The sequence below is a fragment of the Salmo trutta genome, chromosome 2 (assembly GCF_901001165.1).
Source record: "Salmo trutta chromosome 2, fSalTru1.1, whole genome shotgun sequence".
Lineage (NCBI taxonomy): Eukaryota > Metazoa > Chordata > Actinopteri > Salmoniformes > Salmonidae > Salmo > Salmo trutta.
In genome coordinates, this window is record NC_042958.1 from 10,021,860 (window position 1) to 10,043,634 (window position 21,775).

The following is a 21,775-nucleotide window of genomic DNA, read 5'->3' on the forward strand; positions in this document are numbered from 1 at the left end:
ACCTCAACCCCATCGAACACCTTTGGGATGTATTGGAACGTAGACTGCGAACCAGGCCTAATCGCCCAACATCAGTGCCCGACCTCACTAGCTCTTGTGGCTGAATAGAAGCAAGTCCCCGCAGCAATGCTCCAACATCTAATGGAAAGCCTTCCCAGAAGTGGGGAGGCTGTTATTGCAGCAAAAGGTGGAACAACTCCATATTAATGCCTATGACTTTGGAATGAGATGTTTGACGAGCAGGCGTCCACATACGTTTGGTCATATAGTGTATGTGTAACAGTGTAGGTTCCGTCCCTCTCTTCGCCCCAACCTGGGCTCGAACCAGGGACCCTTGCAAACATCAACAACTGACACCCACGAAGCATCGTTACCCATCGCGCCACAAAAGCCACGGCCCTTGCAACGCAAGGGGAAACCCTACTTCAAGTCTCAGAGTGAGTGACGTCACTGATTGAAACGCTATTAGCGCGCACCACCGCTAACTAACTAGCCATTTCACATCGGTTACATATGTATGGCTCTATATAAGGGTATATGGCTTTATATATGGCTCTGCTCACATACAATATGTCATTGTAATATGCTGTTAGAACTACAATAACCAATTGAACATGCTATTTATAGCAGGTATTCATAAAGATTCATTATATGTGGATAGGCTTATAAGTACCTAATTCAGAGATGTACATAGGCTATATTAATAACCTGCCATTGGTCATTTCACCTTTTTTCATATGGTTTAATTGACTTGATCTCCAGGATACCTAAGATAAATAAACATATTGTAATGAAAGCATACTTACCTTTATAAAAAGCAGAACTTAGTGTGCAGCCTTTTTCCAAAAATCAAACCAGGTTTTCTTTCCAACCACTTTTGTTAAGCCAAAAATAGGTTGCTGTTTAGATGTAGGCATCAGCAATTCCCTCCACATATTATATTTTTTTGCCTGTTGACCTTTATATCAACGTCTCGTAGCCTCTGATTTAATTCCCTCTATGTCCTACTACCTGCCTAGTATTTTGCTCCAGGATTGCTGCACTGCACTCCACCCCATGCCTCTTTGATTGCATTCCTGTGTTTTATTTAAACATCCGGGTTTTCCCACTGACTGTGCTTACTCTGGCTTACTCCCCTCTCAGAAGCCATCTTGGACTCAGTTCAGTTTCTTGCATGTGAATGTCGGACCCTGTCCTCAGCGACTCACGACAACGGAGTAGAAACGGTTAACGCGCACCGCGGAGCGAGACATTTGTTTATTTTAATCATCGAGTTTCTTTTACCTTGTCGATTTTACATCCTGGAATCGACTGATCCTTTCCCGATGGATTTGTTTATATGTAAAACTTACTTCTAGCCCGTGCAATTTTGTTGCATTGGGGGACTGTACACACAAAAGCAACGCGAACTCTTGGTGCTGTGGACATCGAAGGCCTTGGGTCATTTGGCTCGTTGTGTTATGCCGATCATCTTTTTAAATGTTCGCAAAGGAAAAGAGGTTAAAAAGGAGAACATCTGGTGTGTTTCTTTTTAATTAAAGGAATATGTTTGCTTCCTGGCTGACTTTTGCACTTCTTCTGGGAACTTTTTGTGCAGGTAAGCACCCTATTATGTCATATCGCTTATTGAGGTTAGTGACTTGTCAATCAGTTATACAATGTATCCAGTGACTTCACATTGGAAGAGATTCGCAAAACACCAATTCGGATGATTCTAATAATGTAGAAACAATCCAGAGGTAACATGCTGTAGGTAGCCGCTTGGCTATTGATATTTCCTTAATAAAATAACACATGTCAATTATAGTTATCAAATGGCATTGAAATAGCTAATGCAGTAATTCAATAGTTGACATCTTGTTTATGTTATTTTAATAAGTGACGATGCGAGAGGTTATTTAGGCTTCTCGATGCAGTGATTCATTGTCTATAAAGATCAATAAGTAGATCGCAACCACATATCATTTCCGAATTATTTCCATTATTTTGTCATATCAATTGTCAAGGCTCAGTGATGAAAATAGATGTATCGTTTCTATTAGACTATATATTTTATTTAGGTATGGCAGCTCGTATTTGGCAGAACTATGAATTAAGTCATGTGGCCTCATAATGTTTCAAAGATCATTTAAATATAGAAGTGTGGTACTCTGTTGGAAAATACAGAAATATGCAAGAGATCCACAAGCTGATTTGAAGTGTTTGCACGTTTATAAGACACATTTGTCCGTGCAGTTTGTCCTGTGTAGACAACATTTTTTGAAGCATGAGTGAAGATTTCTCTCCCCATTGAAGCGCATGACAGGGAGGTGTTGATCCTGGAATGAATGATTCTTATTTCAGATCACAACAAGTAGTAGAATCCCACACTTATTCCACAGAGCCCAATATCACGTAGTCTAGCCTAATAGTCTTTGTTGTAACAACAAATAATGTATGCTTTGGGGTTTTAAAAATAGGTTTTTAGAAGTATTCTACTCTGGATTTCCACGCTAAATGGAATGAATTAAATGCCCAATGTGATTGTTCTGTTGTGTAGTTCCCTCCTCTAAAATGGCTCGTTTTTGTTGAAATAAAATGATTTATGTCACATATCTGAAAAAAAATGTATCAAGTTAATGAATCACTTTGTGTGTGATTAACATTCATTCCAAAGCACAGACACAAATTATGCTTGTTGTCAAACACAATCCTAATGTCCTGATATTTTGGTAATTGGTTACAAAGTGGCAATTCTGGATACTTAGCCAATACAGTGTTGCCTGGCTCCCCGTACTACTTGCTCTGGCCAAATGCTACACCACGCCCAGGGACATTACTTTCTTCTCCGAAGTACAATAATAAATGTAGCCAACGACAGAGCAGCGGAAGATTCTAGTGTGAGTCATCAGGCTAAATGCAGTGTAGGTTCAATGCATTCTACAGTGACTTGGTTAGCCTACATAAAAGTTCACAAGGCCGCGGAGCCAGACAGATTACCAGGACGTGTGCTCCGAACATGCTCTGACCAGCTGGCAAGTGTCTTCACTGACATTTTCAAGCTCTCCCAGTCTGTAATACCTACATTTCAAACAGACCACCATAGTTCCTGTGCCCAAGAACACCAAGGTAACCTGTCTAAATGACTATCGCCCCGAAACACTCACATCTGTAGCCATGAAATGGTCTTGGCTCACATCAACACCATAGACACCCGGGACTCACTCCAATTCGTAAGCCGCCCAACAGAGCCACAGATGATGACAATCTCGATTGCACTCCACACTGCCCTCTCCCACCTGGACAAGAGCAACACCTATGTGAGAATGCTGTTCATTGACTACAGCTCATCGTTCAACACCGTAGTGCCTTCCAAGATCATAAACTCAGGACCCTGGGACTAAACACCTCCATCTGCAACTAGATCCTGGACTTTCTGACGGGCCAACCCCAGGTGGTGATGGTAGGCAACAACACATCTGCCACGCTGACCCTCAACACAGGGGTCCCTCAGGGGTGTGTGCTTAGTCTTCTCTAACACCAATATTAAGTTTGCTGACAACACAACAGTGGTTGGCCTGATCACCATGATGGTGAGACTGCCTATAGGGAGGAGGTCAGAGACCTGGCAGTGTGGTGTCAGGGAAAACAACCTCTCCCTCAACATCAGCAAGACAAAGGAGCTGATCCAGGACTACAGGAAACAGAGGGCCGAGGACGCCACTATTCACATCAACAGGGCTGTAGTAGAGCGGGTGGAGAGCTTCATGTTCAAATCACTAAGGATCTATCATGGTCCAATCACACCAGCACAATCGTGAAAAGGGCACGACAATGCCTCTTCCACCACAGGAGGCTGAAAGAGGGTAGTGCGTACGGCCCAGAACATCACTGGGGCTGAGCTACCGATGCACTAAGACTGGAACCAACAGGATCCTGAACAGCTACTATCCCCAAGCCATAAGACTGCTAAATAGTTATCCGGGCTAACCAAATAGATTCCTGGGCTAACTTTTTAACTATCTGCATTTAACCTTTTTTTGACTCCTCACATGCTGCAGCTACTGTTTGTCTATCCTGTTGCCCAGTCATTTTATCCCTACCTATATGTACATCTCTACCTTAATACAAGAAAGTCCTTTCAACCATCCAAGTCCTAAAGATCACTAGGGATTTGATAAGTCAATGGCAATACTCTTGGTTTCTTGCAAGCAACAGAAAGCTACGTCCTCAATACACAACCAAAACATTTGGGCTACTATTGAACATCAAATCAAATGTATTTATATAGCCCTTCTTACATCAGCTGATATCTCATAGTGCTGTACAGAAACCCAGCTTATAACCCCAAACAGCAAGCAATGCAGATGTAGAAGCACGGTGGCTAGGAAAAACTCCCTAGAAAGGCCGGAACCTCGGAAGAAACCTAGAGAGGAACCAGGCTATGAGGGGTGGCCAGTCCTCTTCTGGCTGTGCCGGGTGGATATTATAACATAACATGGCCAAGATGTTCAAATGTTCATAAATGACCAGCAGGGTCAAATAATAATAATCACAGTGGTTGTAGAGGGTGCAACAGGTCAGCACCTCAGGAGTAAATGTCAGTTGGCTTTTCATAGCCGATATATCACGTGTTATCCTCTTTCTGAGCAAGTCCGTGGGAAGAGACAAGTCATTGTAATGAAACATGCCAAATCATCGCTGCCACTCAGATCATTAGCAGCCAGAATAGTAAAATGGTTTTGCATTGCTGTAAGAGGGGTCCCATAAAACGATCTGTTTTGGCTGCTGTATGCGTTGTGTAATGGCCTCACTGATTCCGTGGCTCCCTGGATAGCAGCAGAGGTAGTAAATATGCAGCTTCGCTGTGCTCTGCTCTTTTCAGCTTATCATCCACTCTGTTGAGACAAAGGAAGCCGAATCCCTGCCCATGCTCTCTCCATCTCTCCCTCCTCTACCTCTCTTTCCCTCTACTTCTCTTTTTCTCACTCTCTCCCTCCTCTACCTCTCCTTTCTCTACCTCTCCCTCCCTCCTACCTCTTTCTCTCTCTTTCTCTCTCTCTACTAGCAGGAGATGCTGACCTGAGTCATAGCATCTCTCTCCTCAATCACTCCTGTCGATTCATTGGCTTTTGCTGAGTGGAGGAGAGACTGCGATTGTCCCGTATCGTCTATGACAGCACGGCGTTAGCCGAGGCAAGGGCTGCATGTCCTGGTGTCGATTGACCTTGCCCACCAATGCGTGTGTGTATATATGTGTGTGTGCATGTGCTGTGTGTGTGTGTGTGTGTGTGTGAGAGCAGGACATGGGGTTTGGAATGCTTTTAGTGCTCTCTCATCATAACATCACTGAATCAGTAACAATGTGGTGTGTCTGTGTGTGCTGTGCTGGATTTTCAAAGGTTTGGCCACATGGTGTAGTGGGGGAGGGTTGCTCCTCTGGGTTATAATGGCCACTGCTTTACCCTCTCTTCGCTACCTGACACACACAACATCTAGCCCATTTCTGCATATTGTCCCAAGATTTGCAGTTGAATGCATTTATCATTTTCATATGGGTACATTTTATAGCGCATTGACAGAGAATTAGGGAGGGGGCGTGTAAGAGGGGGACAAACACTGTGGGGGATGGGTAGCCTCTAGCAGGCGTAGAGATTTAAAGTGACAGGGTCTATTTTCCCCCCCTACCAAGAAACAAAGATGTTGAGCTATAGGAGATTCATGGCATAGTTGTTTGGGAGAGAATCGGTCAGCGCTGTTTCTTTTCCAAAAAGGATGAATGTGTGAGCCCACAGAAAAGGTTGATTTTGTTTTGAGCTTTTCCCTGAATGAAGCCATGAATCAATCTTTCTCATAAAGATGGCAGGCACCTTGTAGTTTTTGCGTCATTTCCGCCCCACCTCATAACTTGTTGTAGAAAGCAATTGGCACTTTAACAAGAGAGACGGACTGGAATTCTGCCCTGAAAATCCCAACCCCTGCTTGACTCCATGCTGTTCATTCATCAACACTTGTATTCGTTATCATGTTTGCTCAGTCATTCCCTAGAATGGAACAAAACAAGCAGAAATTAATCTCATTGCATAGAAATCTGGCCCCCGCAGCAAAATCATTCTCAATGCTTGTTGTGAAAGCAAATCTCACATAGAAAAAGCAGTGATTGTTCAATAGCAAGTACAAATAGGCCTATTGTAAAGAAATAGGCTGTGACCATGATGGAATGAATAAACATCAGCTTCCGTTGAATGTGACGATGTGGCTAACTGAAGCAACGCGACGGTACACCTTTCTTCATCACCTCTGTGCAAAAGTCTTGTTTTTGAGAGTGGGGTTCAGAATCTGCCACATTTCCAGCAGCCAGCCGAGAGAAGAGGAAGGAAGCAGCGAGTTTGGTTGGCGCAGCGAGGGAGATCAGCGCTGGCTGTGGAATTTCCTCGTCGTCCGCCTCATGCTGTGAGAGGCTTAGCACGCTCCTTCATAACATGTTGCGCAAACACGGGAAGAAATGTATACAATGCACCACTTGCATGCCTTCCTTATGTGATTGGCTTCGGTCCCCGAAAGCGAAGAAACGTTGCTTCCATTAATCTGTCGGTTTACAGTAGCTTCTTTCCTAATTTAAGTGCCGATCTCCAAAACCCACAGTATGAATCAGGGGCTAATATGATAAGCACAGATCAAAAAATCTGGTTACAACATGGATGTCCTTGGGGCTCCCTTCTCCCAGTGTATGGGAAACATGAGCCATCCATGTTTGACTCCACTGCTGCTGCTTGGCACAAATCGCGACTCATGGCAGGTTTGAACCCAACCAAAATGTATTCAATGGAGCACTGCGGCCCAGTGAGCGATTACATTTTCTCGCCCACAGCAAAGACGCTGTGCGAAAGGAAATGGAACATGATTGCATTGACTGTGTATTGACAGAGCGGCTGAATTGATGATTGCGTAGGGGTAAATGTATGATGTGCTGGCTATTTGAAAAAGCACACAAACACTGATTTACTCTTGATAGCCTAATGAAAGTATAGTTAGTGACTACAGGCTTATTTTGCTGTATTTGCCAGATGTTTCAGCTATTTGCTAAGCTGAAGCCTTAATATAGTCTCTCCTAACAGCTATTAATATAGGTTTTTACAGGAGACAGAAAATCATAAGCCAGACCAGATTGCGGTTGTCATCTTTAGTACACTGGCTGGTCCAGGGTTTCTAAGTTAAACCTTATCCTAATGCTCCTATGTCTTCATCCTTGCCATTCCTGGTGGGGCACTGTTGACCCCTTTAGCTAACTGCCATGATGAGGCCACATGCATAGTTGTTTGCCTGCTGAAAACTGTCATTAACTGTGCTCATGCTTGAAGCTTGGGGATGGGCAACCCTTAAGCCTATACGCCTATAGACATGGTTGAGATTGGTTTACTTTTAAGAGAGAGGCACTTTATCACCGTCCTTGTGAACTTTTTTCCTCTGCATGGGCCTGGTAAACATGCTGAGTGCTGACAAACAGGCATTGCTTGCCAAACCTTGGATAATGTCTCAGGTTAGTGTTATCCTTATGTCCCCAATTGTATTATTTCTGAAGTGCGAGTGCAGTGTTTGAAGTGGGAAGGCTTGTGAGCGTCCCAGCTCGGTTGTGTGCTGCTGAGAAGCCACAGTGTTCTGGCCCCAGCGTTTGTTTACCTATGCCGATAACACGTATCTGGGCAAAGCCGCATGGGTGGAATGCGGTACATAAACAATGATATTTGGCAAGGCCTTATCTTGCCGTGGGCCGCGTCGTACATCATACGCAGCACTCAAAGTCCTCCTGAACATGCAGTGGGATGGGATTAGCCAAGTGTTTGCTGTTCGATGATACGTGCCACGTTTCATAGCATGATAATATATTACCAATGTTTACTGTTTAGCACAAAACGCAGAGATCAAGCTTTTAGAGTCAATTTCATATCCCGCTTGGTAAATGGATGGACAGCATCCAACAATCTAGATTCTACCCATATCCACTTTCATGGTTTTTCTCTTCACAAAATAAATGAGATTCCAATCTGGCTCTTTTATCTCTGTTGCCTAACTGCAGATTATATGGTACAAGAATTCTTATAAAATGATGGGATATTCTTGACCACGGCAGAAGCCACTAGTTAATGAAATATTGTTTGAACTGATGCTGTGTTCTTTGCCTTGGAACTGTTCTGTAGCAGGAGTACCGTGCCCGTGCTCTGTCCTTATAGAACGTTGCCAGAACATTCTCTTCTCTACATTTTGAGTTGATCACCAATACCAGACCGATACCATGACGTCAACCCTCTAGCCCCAGCCGCTAGACACTTTGATCTACAGGAATCAAATAGGTCTCAGCAATATGGTGGAAACTCAACTCAACCTGACCTGCAAGATAGATTGGGTAGGTGGAACTATTTCCCTAAACTACTTCCACCAACCCAGTCCATCCAGAGCCACGGGACATCTCTAGAGGATTTGGCTATCAATCAATCAAATGTATTTATATAGCCCTTCTTACATCAGCTGATATCTCATAGTGCTGTACAGAAACCCAGCTTATAACCCCAAACAGCAAGCAATGCAGATGTAGAAGCACGGTGGCTAGGAAAAACTCCTTAGAAAGGCCGGAACCTCGGAAGAAACCTAGAGGAACCAGGCTATGAGGGGTGGCCAGTCTTCTGGCTGTGCCAGGTGGAGATTATAACAGAACATGGCCAAGATGTTCAAATGTTCATAGATGACCAGCAGGGTCAAATAATAATAATGTGGTTGTAGAGGGTGCAACAGGTCAGCACATCAGGAGTAAATTGGCTTTTCATAGCCAATCGTTCAGAGTATGTCTACCGCTCCTGCTGTCTCTAGAGAGTTGAAAATTGCAGGTCTGGGACAGGTAGCACATCCAGTGAACAGGTCAGGGTTCCATAGACGCAGGCAGAACAGTTGAAACTGGAGCAGCAGCACAACCAGGTGGACTGGGGACCGCAAGGAGTTATCAGGCCAGGTAGTCCTGGGATTTGGTTTTGGCTAGGGTTTGGTTTTGCACTGGGGCATAATTATCTTTCCCTCTGTCCTCTGATTTACTGCTCCACCCATTCTCCCCATTTCAGAGAGAAGTGGTTGCAACAACTTTAACTCGCTGTGAGTGCCAGGGGGGAGGGGGATGGCTGCTGGTTTTGGAGCTCCTTTCACTGTGGGATTGATGGCCCTCATGCTCCCGTGTCTGAAAGAAGCCTCCTCTTCCCCCAGAGGACCTGCGGGGTGGCTCCCCCCTCCTAGGTCTCTCCTTTCTAGAGGCCATTTGTCTAAGAATCTGGGTCCCCTTTCTGGTGGGGCAGACCCAGCCCCTATCTAGGGCCCCCATCTGCTTTTGTGTCCCACGCACTGACCCACCCCTCCTCCTGTGCTGAGATGTCAGGCAGGCTGCTGCTGAGGCCTGTTTGTGGAACCCGTGGGCCCCATGCTGGGGGTGGGACTGGGAGAGGAGGCAGGGGGATGGTGGTCAGTCACCCATTCCCCTTTTGAGTTTAGTAGGATATTGACACCACCTCCCTCAGATCAGGGGGGAGGGGGAGGGTGAGAACAAAGATTCCCATTTTACGTCTGGGTTGGACTCTGAAGGACGCGGACGTGTGAAGGACTGTTCTGCGACGTGTGGATTAGGGATGTTAACTTTAACTGCGTGAATATTTAAACAATAGGGCCTAGAAAGGTGGGTTGTTTAGGACAAACAGTCTGGGTTGGCTTAGAATCAAAGGATTGTTGATATGTAAACAATTTTTCCCTCTCCAAATGTTTATTGAAAGCATAAATTCATTTGCACAATGATCAGTTGCCTAGGGAAGGTCACTCCTGCCACAGATGTCTCTCTCCATACCAGCTCAAAAATGTCTACGTACTAACTCAACTTTTCCAGGTAGTTGAATATGCGAATAGGATATGTTTCTTCATTTGAAGTATTATGTGCCGATTTCCATCTATCCATGTTGCAGAGAGTTCAGGCCAAAGAGTTCAATCTTGGTTTCATCAGACCAGAGAATGTTGTTTCTCGTGGTCTGAGAGTCCTTTAGGTGCCTTTTGTCAAACTCCAAGCGGGCTGTCATGTGCCTTTTACTGAGGAGTGGCTTCTGTCTGGCCACTCTACCATAAAGGCCTGAATGGTGGAGTGCTGCAGAGATGGTTGTCCTTCTGGAAGGTTCTCCCATCTCCACATAGGAACTCTGGAGCTCTGTCAGAGTGACAATCAGCAACATACTCTGACTGAAGGCCATGTTACATTTGTCCTGGTTGCGGCCTGCATTTTTCAACTTCCAAGCAGTTTGGCTGTCATTAGGCTAGTTGACACCAAATCAAAGTTTTGGTATTAAAAAGAGAAGGTGCCCATCGTCTAGATGGGGCCAACCCTTTCCATTCAATTGGGCTCCCAAGTGGCGCAACGGTCTAGAGCACTGCATCTCAGTGCTAGCGGCGTCACTACAGACCCTGGTTCGATTCCAGGCTGTATCACAATCGGCCGTGATTGGGGGTCCCATAGGGCAGCGCACAATTGGCCCAGCATCGTCCAGGTTAGGTTTTGGCCGGGGTAGGCCATCATTGTAAATAAGAATTTGTTCTTAATTGACTTGCCTAGTTAAATGAAAAGGTCCTCTCCCCGTCCTTCCTCATCACATCACGCTCCATGCCTGTGCTGTGTGTAGACTGTGGAGCCAACTCCCTATTCTCTCCTGCTCTCCCTCCCTTGCTTGAGCTTTTTTTTGTTGTTTTTTTTTGATGGAGATGACGGCGGCAGCTGCTCGTCTGGTTTCTTCCTCATCCGCCGTCTCCAGATGGAGGCGTACACTGATTCACGTAGACTCCCAGGCTCCTCTGGTGACCCTCCTGTCTCGGGCCCAGCTGTCGCAGACCGTCAACACACACTTACACTTACAAACAGACTTCTGTTTGGCCATTTCTCTGATGTCTTGGGCATCCTGTTGCAGCACGGCCTTGATCTGGCTGAGAGGGAGCAAAAGGTGGAAAAAATGAATATTTCAGACCTTGAAGCCATTTTTCTGTGCCTTTTTAAAAAAAATGATTCCTCTTATGACGTTGCCTGTGACTCAGCTTCATCATACGTTTGTATCATATTGTAAGCCAAGGCCACAGCCAAAACGTTGCTGGAATCCTTGGTTCTGTTCTATTCTTGTTTAATTTAATGTCACCGTGACCCTCTAGAGAACATACATTCACTATTGATGGACAATGGCAATTTTGGAGGAGTGTGGGAGAGGGTCACCTATTCCCCAAGTCCTGAGAGGGGTAGCAGGCCGAACCATAGACATGGGGATGGCAAGATCCTCTCGAGTGGTTGGGGGAGGGAAGGGGGGGGGCAGCGACAGAGGGAGAGGGTCACAGGGGGCGTGTCTTTGTCATGGTAAACCCAGTGACTTGACCACCTGCTGTGAATAAGGCTCCAACAATGGCTGTCTACAGCTGCATGGGAAATGGACAGCCCCCAAGGATGTAGACTGACTCTGAAAACTTTATCACACCACTGGGGGAACTGTAAATATTACAGGCTAATTTTCAGAATTGAGTAGCCTACATTTCCAGAGCTAACATTTCCTCTGAGCTTAATTTGAGAAAATAGAGAGTGGAGGTCATGCTCCAGGCTGTGTGATTATTCTAAATGTAGGGTAGACTAACACAAGCTGGCTAATAGGGGGCTCAGCATGTTCATATTGGCTATTTGTTAGGGTTACTTTCAGGTCCAGGAAACTTCCCCCACGGCCAAATCCTATGACAAATATTTACACATCTCATACTTTTGCGTCAGTAAGGATTTATCCCTTAACATTTCTGTCTGGCAGTTGTGAGATGCTTTGAAAGAGAACCTCGGGAGTTATGCCCATCTCTCCCTGGTGCTGCTGAGGCTCAGTTGGTGCTTTGTGGGTCCATTGTCTAGGGTCCTTTTGTACTGTCACTGAGGGAAAACACTGATTGATCGCCACACATTAAGCAATAGGCTAATATTATGCTGTCACTGTCAGATGGGCGGCAGTGTATTCCGAGCCACGCAGACTGATAAATGAGGCTGAAACATTTCAGAGTCCTGGAACGAAGTAAATCCTATCCTCATTTTGAAAACTGTGCAGCTGCGTTGCCTTGCGCTGTGTGGCCAGAGTTGTGTGTTACTGTATTCTGTTGCTTTTTGTTGTGGTTGGTGAACACAGGGTGTTTCCCCACCCGCACTACACACACAATGCCAGCTGGAGTCATTGATTTCGATGGTTTATATTGTGACGGAGAGGGCCTTCAGAAGGTCAGACCTTTTGGAAACGGACCTTGTAGACAATGGTGAATGTGCAGTACATTCAGGCCTATGCTATGCCACCTCTGCATAAGGTATGCGGTTCAAGCCTTGTCGTGACCTAGTTTTGGAGCCCCCCACTGAGATTCCAGCGTTCCAGTCGGAAGGTGCCCTCTGCAGACCCTGTTGGTTTGGGATGAGAATGAGAGAATCGTCTGGTCCAATGGCTGTAGCCTGCCTGTACCCAGTCTCCACTCCACAGAATCCCTCACACACTGCCTCGCCTCGCTCCGTTGGCAGGCCTCCCATCCGCTCCTCTCTTTTATATATGTGTTCTTGTCCCCTGATTTGTATTATTTTTGTTTTGGTCCGTGGTTATGCGGTCGAGTTGTGGTTGGTGTTTTTCCAGTGGCTATAAATAGCAGAGTATTTGAGTTAGTATCTGAATGAGTGGGAGCAGCGCAGAAGAAAAAGCCCTTTTTGGCATCCAGCTGGCGGCCTGCCAAGGCCTGGCCGAGTGTAGCGTGGCGGCAGAGTGGGCTTTTGGAGGTGGTGTAGTAAAAAGGAGTGAAGAGCTGTTTAAAAAATATATATATCTCTTCTCTCTCGTCTGGTGTGTTTTTCTTTTTTAAATGAAGGCAGCGTTGTGAATGTGAAGAGGCACTGTCTTGTTGTTGTGTTTTGTTGCTGATTAGCGTTTGGGGTTTCTTCGAGTAGGCCGAGGTTATGTGGATTGAGTTAGGGCGGGCTTTAATGCTACGACAAGTCTTTGTTGCTTATCATTTTGTGAACTCAGAACCTTCATCCAGAGGACATTTGACTAGTGCTATTAAGAATTAAAAAAAACTCTCTGATAAAATTGCTTCTCAATATGTCAGAAAATAAGTGCAATTTGTTCCGAATTAAAGACCATGTCTGTCTTATCAAAGATTGAATCTCTAGACACTTTGTTTAGGAGACGAGGCATGGCTATTCTTCTGGGGTAAACCTTTGGACTGCGTGTAATGCCCAGACATAGCCATCAAACAGATATGGTAGGTTTGCAGGATGTGTGTGTCTGAGACGTATGATCATTAACACTCTTGGTCATCATCTTACACGTAGTGACACAGATATGCAAAATGTCCAATGTGATCATATGCATTTGAAAATGAACTGCTCGATGAAACCTCATTATGGCCCCAACCTTGTTATTGGCCTTGGTTTCTGAGACACAACAGAGCACCTGTCTTATTGATGTAAGGAATGCCAGCTCAAAGTCTGTTTACTGAATGGATCTGGCAAAGGTGAATCTGACACTTTGATGGTCTGTGTATAGCGTAGTTTGAATCTTTGTTGTTTTCATTTGTGGGAACGCTGCACCGGAGCAGCGTCTCGCCATTGTCACCACCGCTTATTCACCGTGTGAGAAAGATGACCATGCCTCCCTCACCAGCTATAGGCTTCCATTCAGGGACATGGAGTGTGTTTTTAAATGTAGGCCTGTCTCCATAGTGATTAGAGAGGCCTTCTGTCTTAGAGGATAGTGAAAAACAGGGCTTTTTGAACGGAGCTTAAATCAGCTATTTCATAAATGAACCACAATCTTGCTCTTTTCCAACCCACAATCTGATCTGATTTCTCTCTTTCCCAGCACAACAACCCTTTTAGTTCACCTATACAAAACTAGCATAATATCTTTCTGAAAACTACAATGTTAAGATAATTCTATGGTTTGGTTGAACATGGGTGTTTGGGGCTCATGCTAATGTTCGAAATAAATGTTGCAATGGATGAAAGGAACTGTCTTTCTGTTACCAAACGTTGCATCTGCACTGTCCTTCAAGTAAATGTGTTTTTGTGAAATATTCAGTGGATATAGTTTTGAAGTAGTCCTTGTGCATCGAGTTAAAACAACTCCTATAACTTTGCAATCATTGGTTTTTGTTTGTTCACTTTAAAATGTATTCCAATCTGAATATCAGCATCACTCTGTTACCGTTGAATTTCCCCGGTGTTGTTTTGGTCACCTGCTTTCCCTGACTCAAATGGGTCCCAAAAAGCCTAGTGTCAGTATTCCAAAGTTCTATTTGTACACTGTGGGTATAAACCTGCACTCTCTAGGCACAGCAAACAAACGGCTCAATAAGTCCTATGCCCATTTACTTTTCATAGGCCTTTTTCCTTTCACTGGCACTTGCTGACATCAATGTATAGAAACCGCTAGAAAGTAGTTTCTTGCCTATTCACTCGACACTATTTTAATGGAAAGGTTGCACTCTAGCCCTGACATTAATGTACAGAAATCTGTTGACAGTTGCTGGGAATACGTCATAGACAAGGCTTACTTCTAGCTTTTCATTTCTAATGACAAAATTCAAAAAGCACTCGCACATCTGAGCTATATCTGTTGCAGGTAACAGTTGGATGAGATGAGAAAAAGAAGAAACCCACACACTGCTCTTGATAGTCACTGATCTTTAATATGCTTTACGTATCGGCCTCACGGCCTTCGTCAGAGCTTTTGTGAGCTTTTAAAATTAGCACCCTTATGTAGACATTTCTAATGACACAAAAGCCAACCTTCTGCGTCATTAACTCTTATACCTTGGATCATATGGAAATATTGACATACGTTCTGTGTACAGTCTCTTATTCTACAGAAGGTGCTTCGGCCAGAACGTTGCTGCTCTTCCATGTTGTGGAACTTAATCTTGTGTTTTCTTTACCTTACTTTTGTAACTTGACAGGAGTGTCAAAAGATTCTGGAACATTCTAAATGCTGGTCAGTTCAAGTTAGCCCCGCGGCGTCTGGTAACTTGCTCAACAGGCTAGTGTTACTTCTCAGTAGCTTTTTTGAAATCTTGGATAGATGTCAGTTTCTTGTTACATCTCTCCAGGTTGTGGTCTTTAATACCATTTAGAAATGATTTTTAAAACTGTCACCCCATCAGCTATGGCTTGGTTTGGATGAGTTTGTTAGGTCCACTCAGGCGCTTGTAAAAACTCACGTCAACTCCTACGTAGAAGAGAAGTCTGTCATTTCTTTGGATATTGAATCACTGTATACAGGTTTCTACATCACTGTTAGTGAATGACCTGTGTACAGGTATTTTACAAGTGTTACTGTTCTACTTCTTGTTAAGTACCCCCAGCTTCCCCAAGCTTTAGAGTCAAAACAAGTATTTATTCATTCAATATTATTGACCTGTGAAACCAGCGTATTAAGCTTTTTAGTGATAGAAATGGATCTTTCCTGGCAATGGCCTCAAATCCTTTTATAGTAACTCTGCGTTTACAGTGTGCATGTTACTTCAAACACTTGCAGCAAGGACACGTTTTGCAGCTCATCCCTTTTTTCCCAAGGCAAGCCGGACTTGCCTTTTGGACTTTGCAGTTTTCAAGGAGAGGCACATACTTGAATGAAATGCTTCCTAGTTTTTTTTGTGCTGCGTTTTTTTGAAGACCTCCCCCTTCTTTGTTTTGGAGCAGGGGAGCTCCTTGGTTGTAATGGTGACGTATTGGTGGTCATCCACAATGACTGACCTGCCTAGCTTGACTATGCAATGAGTCTCACTTGGCTCCTATCTGACAGTAAAACAGTTTAACACTTAGCGTTGCTGAAATCAAATTAACCAAAGCATTGCTTCTTGGGCAAAATGAAATGAAGCCATACTGATTTCAAAATAGTTTAATCCCCTCAAACTCTGGATCCTGAAGCCAATTCCACTGCATTTATTTTATTGTTGCCCCCTAATCAGGGACTGATTTTAGACCTGGGACACCAATTAGGTGTAATTTAATATTCAGGTAGAATAGAAAACCAGCAGGCTCTGGACCTCGTAGGGTCAGAGTTCAATACCCCTGGACTAGACTGTATAATGTTTGTCTTTTGATGTCATACATGACATGATGCAATTTCCAACATTTGTTTTCTGTTCTTGTAATAGTTGCCTTAGGCAACTGTTTTATTAGCTAGGCACACAGATGTGCAGAAGTGAACACACGCTGGTGTGACTCAAGTGAATGCCCTTTGACCTCATCCAGTGGCCCAGTTTCCTCTGCAGGAAGCAACTGACTCAGTGTGGGGCTCAAAGGAGGAAGTGTTTTCTGCTCAGGTAGCTGCATATGTCAATGACGAAGTTGGGTCACGCCAGTAGCTCGGACAGGGCCAAGCAACAGTCCCCGTGTGGGTGGGTGTGTGTGTGTTTGGGGGAGGGTGTGTGTGTGTGTGGGAGGGTGTGTGTGTGGGGGAGGGAGTGTGTGTGTGTGTGTGTGTGTGTGTGTGTGTGTGAGGGAGGGAGGAAGGGTGTGTGTTTGGGAGGGTGTGTGTGTGTGGGAGGGTGTGTGTGTGTGGGAGGGTGTGTGTGTGTGTGGGAGGGTGTGTGTGGGAGGGAGGGAGGAAGGGTGTGTGTGTGTGTGGGAGGGTTAGTGAGGGGGGAGGGTGTGTGGGTGTGTGTGGGAGGGAGGGAGTGTGTGTGTGGGAGGGAGGGAGGAAGGGTGTGTGTGTGTGGGAGGGTTAGTGAGGGGGGAGGGTGTGTGGGTGTGTGTGGGAGGGAGGGAGTGTGTGTGTGGGAGGGAGGAAGGGTGTGTGTGGGAGGGTTAGTGAGGGGGGTGGGTGTGTGTGGGAGGGAGGGAGTGTGTGTGTGGGAGGGAGTGTGTGTGTGGGAGGGAGGGAGGGAGGAAGGGTGTGTGTTTGGGAGTGTGTGTGTGTGTGTGTGTGTGTGTGTGTGTGTGTGTGTGTGTGTGTGTGTGTGTGTGTGTGTGAGGGAGGGAGGAAGGGAGGGAGGAAGGGTGTGTGTTTGGGAGGGTGTGTGTGTGTGTGTGTGTGTGGGAGGGTATGTGTGTGTGTGGGAGGGAGGGAGGGAGGAAGGGTGTGTGTGTGGGAGGGTGTGTGTGTGTGTGGGAGGGTGTGTGTGTGTGGGGGAGGGAGGGTGTGTGTTTGGGAGGGTGTGTGTGTGGGAGGGTGTGTGTGTGTGTGTGGGAGGGTATGTGTGTGTGTGGGAGGGAGGGAGGAAGGGTGTGTGTGTGTGTGTGTGTGTGTGTGGGGGAGGGTTAGTGAGGGGGAGGGTGTGTGGGTGTGTGTGGGAGGGAGTGTGTGTGTGGGAGGGAGGAAGTGTGTGTGTGTGTGTGTGTGTGTGTGTGTGTGTGTGTGTGTGTGTGTGTGTGGGGGGGGGGGATGGATGGAGGGTGTGTGTGGGAGGGTTAGTGAGGGGGGAGGGTGTGTGGGAGGGAGAGAGTGTGTGTGGGAGGGAGGAAGTGTTTGTGTGTGGGAGGGAGGGAGGAAGTGTGTGAGGGTGTGTGTGTGGGAGGGTGTGTGTGTGGGATGGAGGGGGTATGTGTGTGTGTGTGGGAGGGAGGGAGGGAGGAAGGGTGTGTGTGTGGGAGGGTGTGTGTGTGTGTGTGTGTGGGAGGGTGTGTGTGTGTGGGGGAGGGAGGGTGTGTGTTTGGGAGGGTGTGTGTGTGGGAGGGTGTGTGTGTGTGTGTGGGAGGGTATGTGTGTGTGTGGGAGGGAGGGAGGAAGGGTGTGTGTGTGTGTGTGTGTGTGTGTGTGTGGGGGAGGGTTAGTGAGGGGGAGGGTGTGTGGGTGTGTGTGGGAGGGAGTGTGTGTGTGGGAGGGAGGAAGTGTGTGTGTGTGTGTGTGTGTGTGTGTGTGTGTGGGGGGGGGGGATGGATGGAGGGTGTGTGTGGGAGGGTTAGTGAGGGGGGAGGGTGTGTGGGAGGGAGGGAGTGTGTGTGGGAGGGAGGAAGTGTTTGTGTGTGGGAGGGAGGGAGGAAGTGTGTGAGGGTGTGTGTGTGGGAGGGTGTGTGTGTGTGTGTGGGATGGAGGAAGTGTGTGTGTGGGATGGATGGAGGGTGGGTGTGTGTGGGAGAAAGGGTGTGTGTGGGATGGATGGAGGGGGTGTGTGTGTGTGTGGGAGGAAGGGAGGAAGGGTGTGTGTGTGTGTGGGAGGGTGTGGGTGGGTGGGAGGAAGGGTGTGTGTGGGATGAATAGAGGGGGTGTGTGTGTGTGTGGGAGGAAGGGAGGAAGGGGGTGTGTGTGTGTGGGATGGATGGAGGGTGTGTGTGTGTGTGTGTGGGAGGAAGGGTGTGTGTGTGTGGGGGAGTGTGTGGGTGTGTCTGGTGGTATGGGAGGGGGTGTGTGGTAGGGAGGGTAGAAGAGAAGTGGGAGGTGTTAGGGTGTTGGGAGTATGTGGGACTGGGTGTGTTAGGGTGTTGGGAGTATGTGGGACTGGGTGTGTTAGGGTGTTGGGAGTATGTGGGACTGGGTGTGTTAGGGAGTTGGGAGTATGTGGGACTGGGTGTGTTAGGGTGTTGGGAGTATGTGGGACTGGGTGTGTTAGGGTGTTGGGAGTATGTGGGACTGGGTGTGTTAGGGTGTTGGGAGTATGTGGGACTGGGTGTGTTAGGGTGTTGGGAGTATGTGGGACTGGGTGTGTTAGGGTGTTGGGAGTATGTGGGACTGGGTGTGTTAGGGTGTTGGGAGTATGTGGGACTGGGTGTGTTAGGGAGTTGGGAGTATGTGGGACTGGGTGTGTTAGGGTGTTGGGAGTATGTGGGACTGGGTGTGTTAGGGTGTTGGGAGTATGTGGGACTGGGTGTGTTAGGGTGTTGGGAGTATGTGGGACTGGGTGTGTTAGGGTGTTGGGAGTATGTGGGACTGGGTGTGTTAGGGTGTTGGGAGTATGTGGGACTGGGTGTGTTAGGGAGTGCCAGGGCAGAGTTTATGGCGCGCTTTATTTACACGGCCGGAGGGGGGAGAGAGAGCAGAGGATCTCCCCTTCACGCCCTGCAGGACCCACTAACTGGAGCGGAAGACCCGCCTTCTGCAAACCCACCTGGAGAAAAGACATTTCAAATGGTGCCCTCCGCTTCTCCAAGACCTGGAAAATCTGACCCTGCTGCAATGCCAGATTACATGACCAAACTGGTGTTGTTCCTACCCCTGCTTTACAGTAACACTGGGATGGAAATGTAGAATTTACAGGACTGATATAGGGCATTGTATGATTTTTCTGCTTTATATAAGAACAAACCATATGTGCTGACTATAAGATATCACCGTTTTGGACATATCTAGGCCAGCCTTTCTTAAATTATGGGTCGCAGTCCTGTTATTGGTGTGTTGCGACGTGTCAGAGTACATTTAGAATTATTTCATGAATTACTGGAATTGATTTTGGCCAAGTGCAACTGCACACTCAGTTCAGTGCGCTCTCTGCTTTGACAGCTGCGCGAGTGGGTGGAAGATACCGTGTGCTTCAAGGTTTACCAGGTCTTTTTTCTGCAGTTTTCTTGAAGATCACTTTACGACCCACATGCTGCAGTGCTGTTGTTCAGCAGCAGATAATGCGCTGTCAGCCACTGGCTTGTAATTCCCACTCGCCATCACTCACCGCTGTCATCAAATGGACTCAAGCTAGCCACAAGTTCTGACTGAGTTCAATCGTCATGAATCGCAAATACAGCGATGAGTTTCTCTCTCTTGGTTTCATACAACGAGTGCCCACTATGAAATAACAACGAGTGCCCACTATGAAATAACAACGAGTGCCCACTATGAAATAACAACGAGTGCCCACTATGAAATAACAACGAGTGCCCACTATGAAATAACAACGAGTGCCCACTATGAAATAACAACGAGTGCCCACTATGAAATAACAACGAGTGCCCACTATGAAATAACAACGAGTGCCCACTATGAAATAACAACGAGTGCCCACTATGAAATAGCAACGAGTGCCCACTATGAAATAGCAACGAGTGCCCACTATGAAATAGCAACGAGTGCCCACTATGAAATAGCAACGAGTGCCCACTATGAAATAGCAACGAGTGCCCACTATGAAATAGCAACGAGTGCCCACTATGAAATAGCAACGAGTGCCCACTATGAAATAGCAACGAGTGCCCACTATGAAATAGCAACGAGTGCCCACTATGAAATAGCAACGAGTGCCCACTATGAAATAGCAACGAGTGCCCACTATGAAATAGCAACGAGTGCCCACTATGAAATAGCAACGAGTGCCCACTATGAAATAGCAACGAGTGCCCACTATGAAATAGCAACGAGTGCCCACTATGAAATAGCAACGAGTGCCCACTATGAAATAGCAACGAGTGCCCACTATGAAATAGCAACGAGTGCCCACTATGAAATAGCAACGAGTGCCCACTATGAAATAGCAACGAGTGCCCACTATGAAATAGCAACGAGCGCCCACTATGAAATAGCAACGAGCGCCCACTATGAAATAGCAACGAGCGCCCACTATGAAATAGCAACGAGCGCCCACTATGAAATAGCAACGAGCGCCCACTATGTGTTTTGTGCAGGGAAGTGCTTAGTAATGAGTCTCTCAAAACGAACAAGTTAAAACGACACGTCCTGACCAAACATCCACAGTATGACAGTAAACCCAGGGAGTTCTTTCAGAACAGGGCAGAATGCTTCAGGAAACAGTGCTTCAACAGTGGAAAAGTAAGTCAGCTACCAAGGCATTTCTGTCATTTTATTACAGGTGATGATAAGCAGACATAAGGGAGTACCATCTCTTGTTGTAGTCGATGTGAGTTTCTCTTTCAAACAATCCCCTTGTACACAGCCGCTAGCTAGCTAGCTAACGTTAGCCAAAGCAAGCTATCTGGCTACTGATAGGGCAACCCTAGCGACGGTACAGATGAAGATGGAACAAAAAAAACTGTTGCTGTTAAAATGCAAGCAATCATTTTTATTCTGGAATACACTGATTGACGCAAGAGGCTTTTTGAGGCTGAGAAACTGAGTGAGAAAGCAGTAGATGTTCTGATCCAGTTTGGCACCACGCACCTCTGCCAGTCAGGGTTCTCTACTGACAAAAACTGAGCCCAGAATAGACCTGCTTGTTAAACCTCAAACACTCACACACCTACCATCAGGACTGTGTGTTTTCTGGTCTACATCTGTGTGATGTGATCAATCCCTTTATTCCAGCTCAGAATAAGAATGATTTATTGTAGTTTAACAGCAACACTTCCAACCTAGACAGATATGTGTTTTTAATGGGGACAAATAAACATGAATAGGTATTTATATGGGTATTTCATTGTTATTTGTCTATGTTGCATTTTACTGGGTATAAGGGCAATGAAATGTATCAAGCTTGGGTCCCAGGAAAAACACGCATTTCTCATTTGGGTCCCAGGCTAAAAATGTGTCAGAACCCCTGGTCCAGACTATGTCACATTGATTATATAAGGATATAGCACTGACCGCGTACGGGATGGACCCGCTTCGTCAAGCTCTTTTACCTGTCAATATGTGACCTGCAGCCATTTCACAGTGTTGGTTTGCAGCGGTGGGCAGATCTCTCAGTAGGGGGCCCATCTCTCATCCTCAGCCACCTGGCGCCATTTTCCGTCTCTCCGTGACAAGGAAAAGTAATCTGCTTCCCGTTTTTGAATTCTGGATCCAGAGAGTTGTGGCTGGAGCTGGCTCTTTTAATGCTTAGATGGCCAGCTAGTGAGCCAGCTGAATTATTA

At 46.3% G+C, this 21,775-nt stretch overlaps 1 protein-coding gene across 1 annotated transcript in view; it reads left to right on the forward strand.

Moving 5' to 3' along the window:
• The first annotated feature begins 1,005 nt into the window (after window positions 1-1,005).
• The window catches only part of LOC115150309 (activin receptor type-2B), a 61,168-nt gene continuing 40,398 nt past the window's right edge, over window positions 1,006-21,775 (forward strand). The window contains exon 1 of the mRNA XM_029693463.1: window positions 1,006-1,597. Within this exon, the coding sequence (XP_029549323.1) occupies window positions 1,546-1,597 (52 nt within the window). The 5' untranslated portion in view covers window positions 1,006-1,545. The remainder of the gene's footprint in view (window positions 1,598-21,775) is intronic.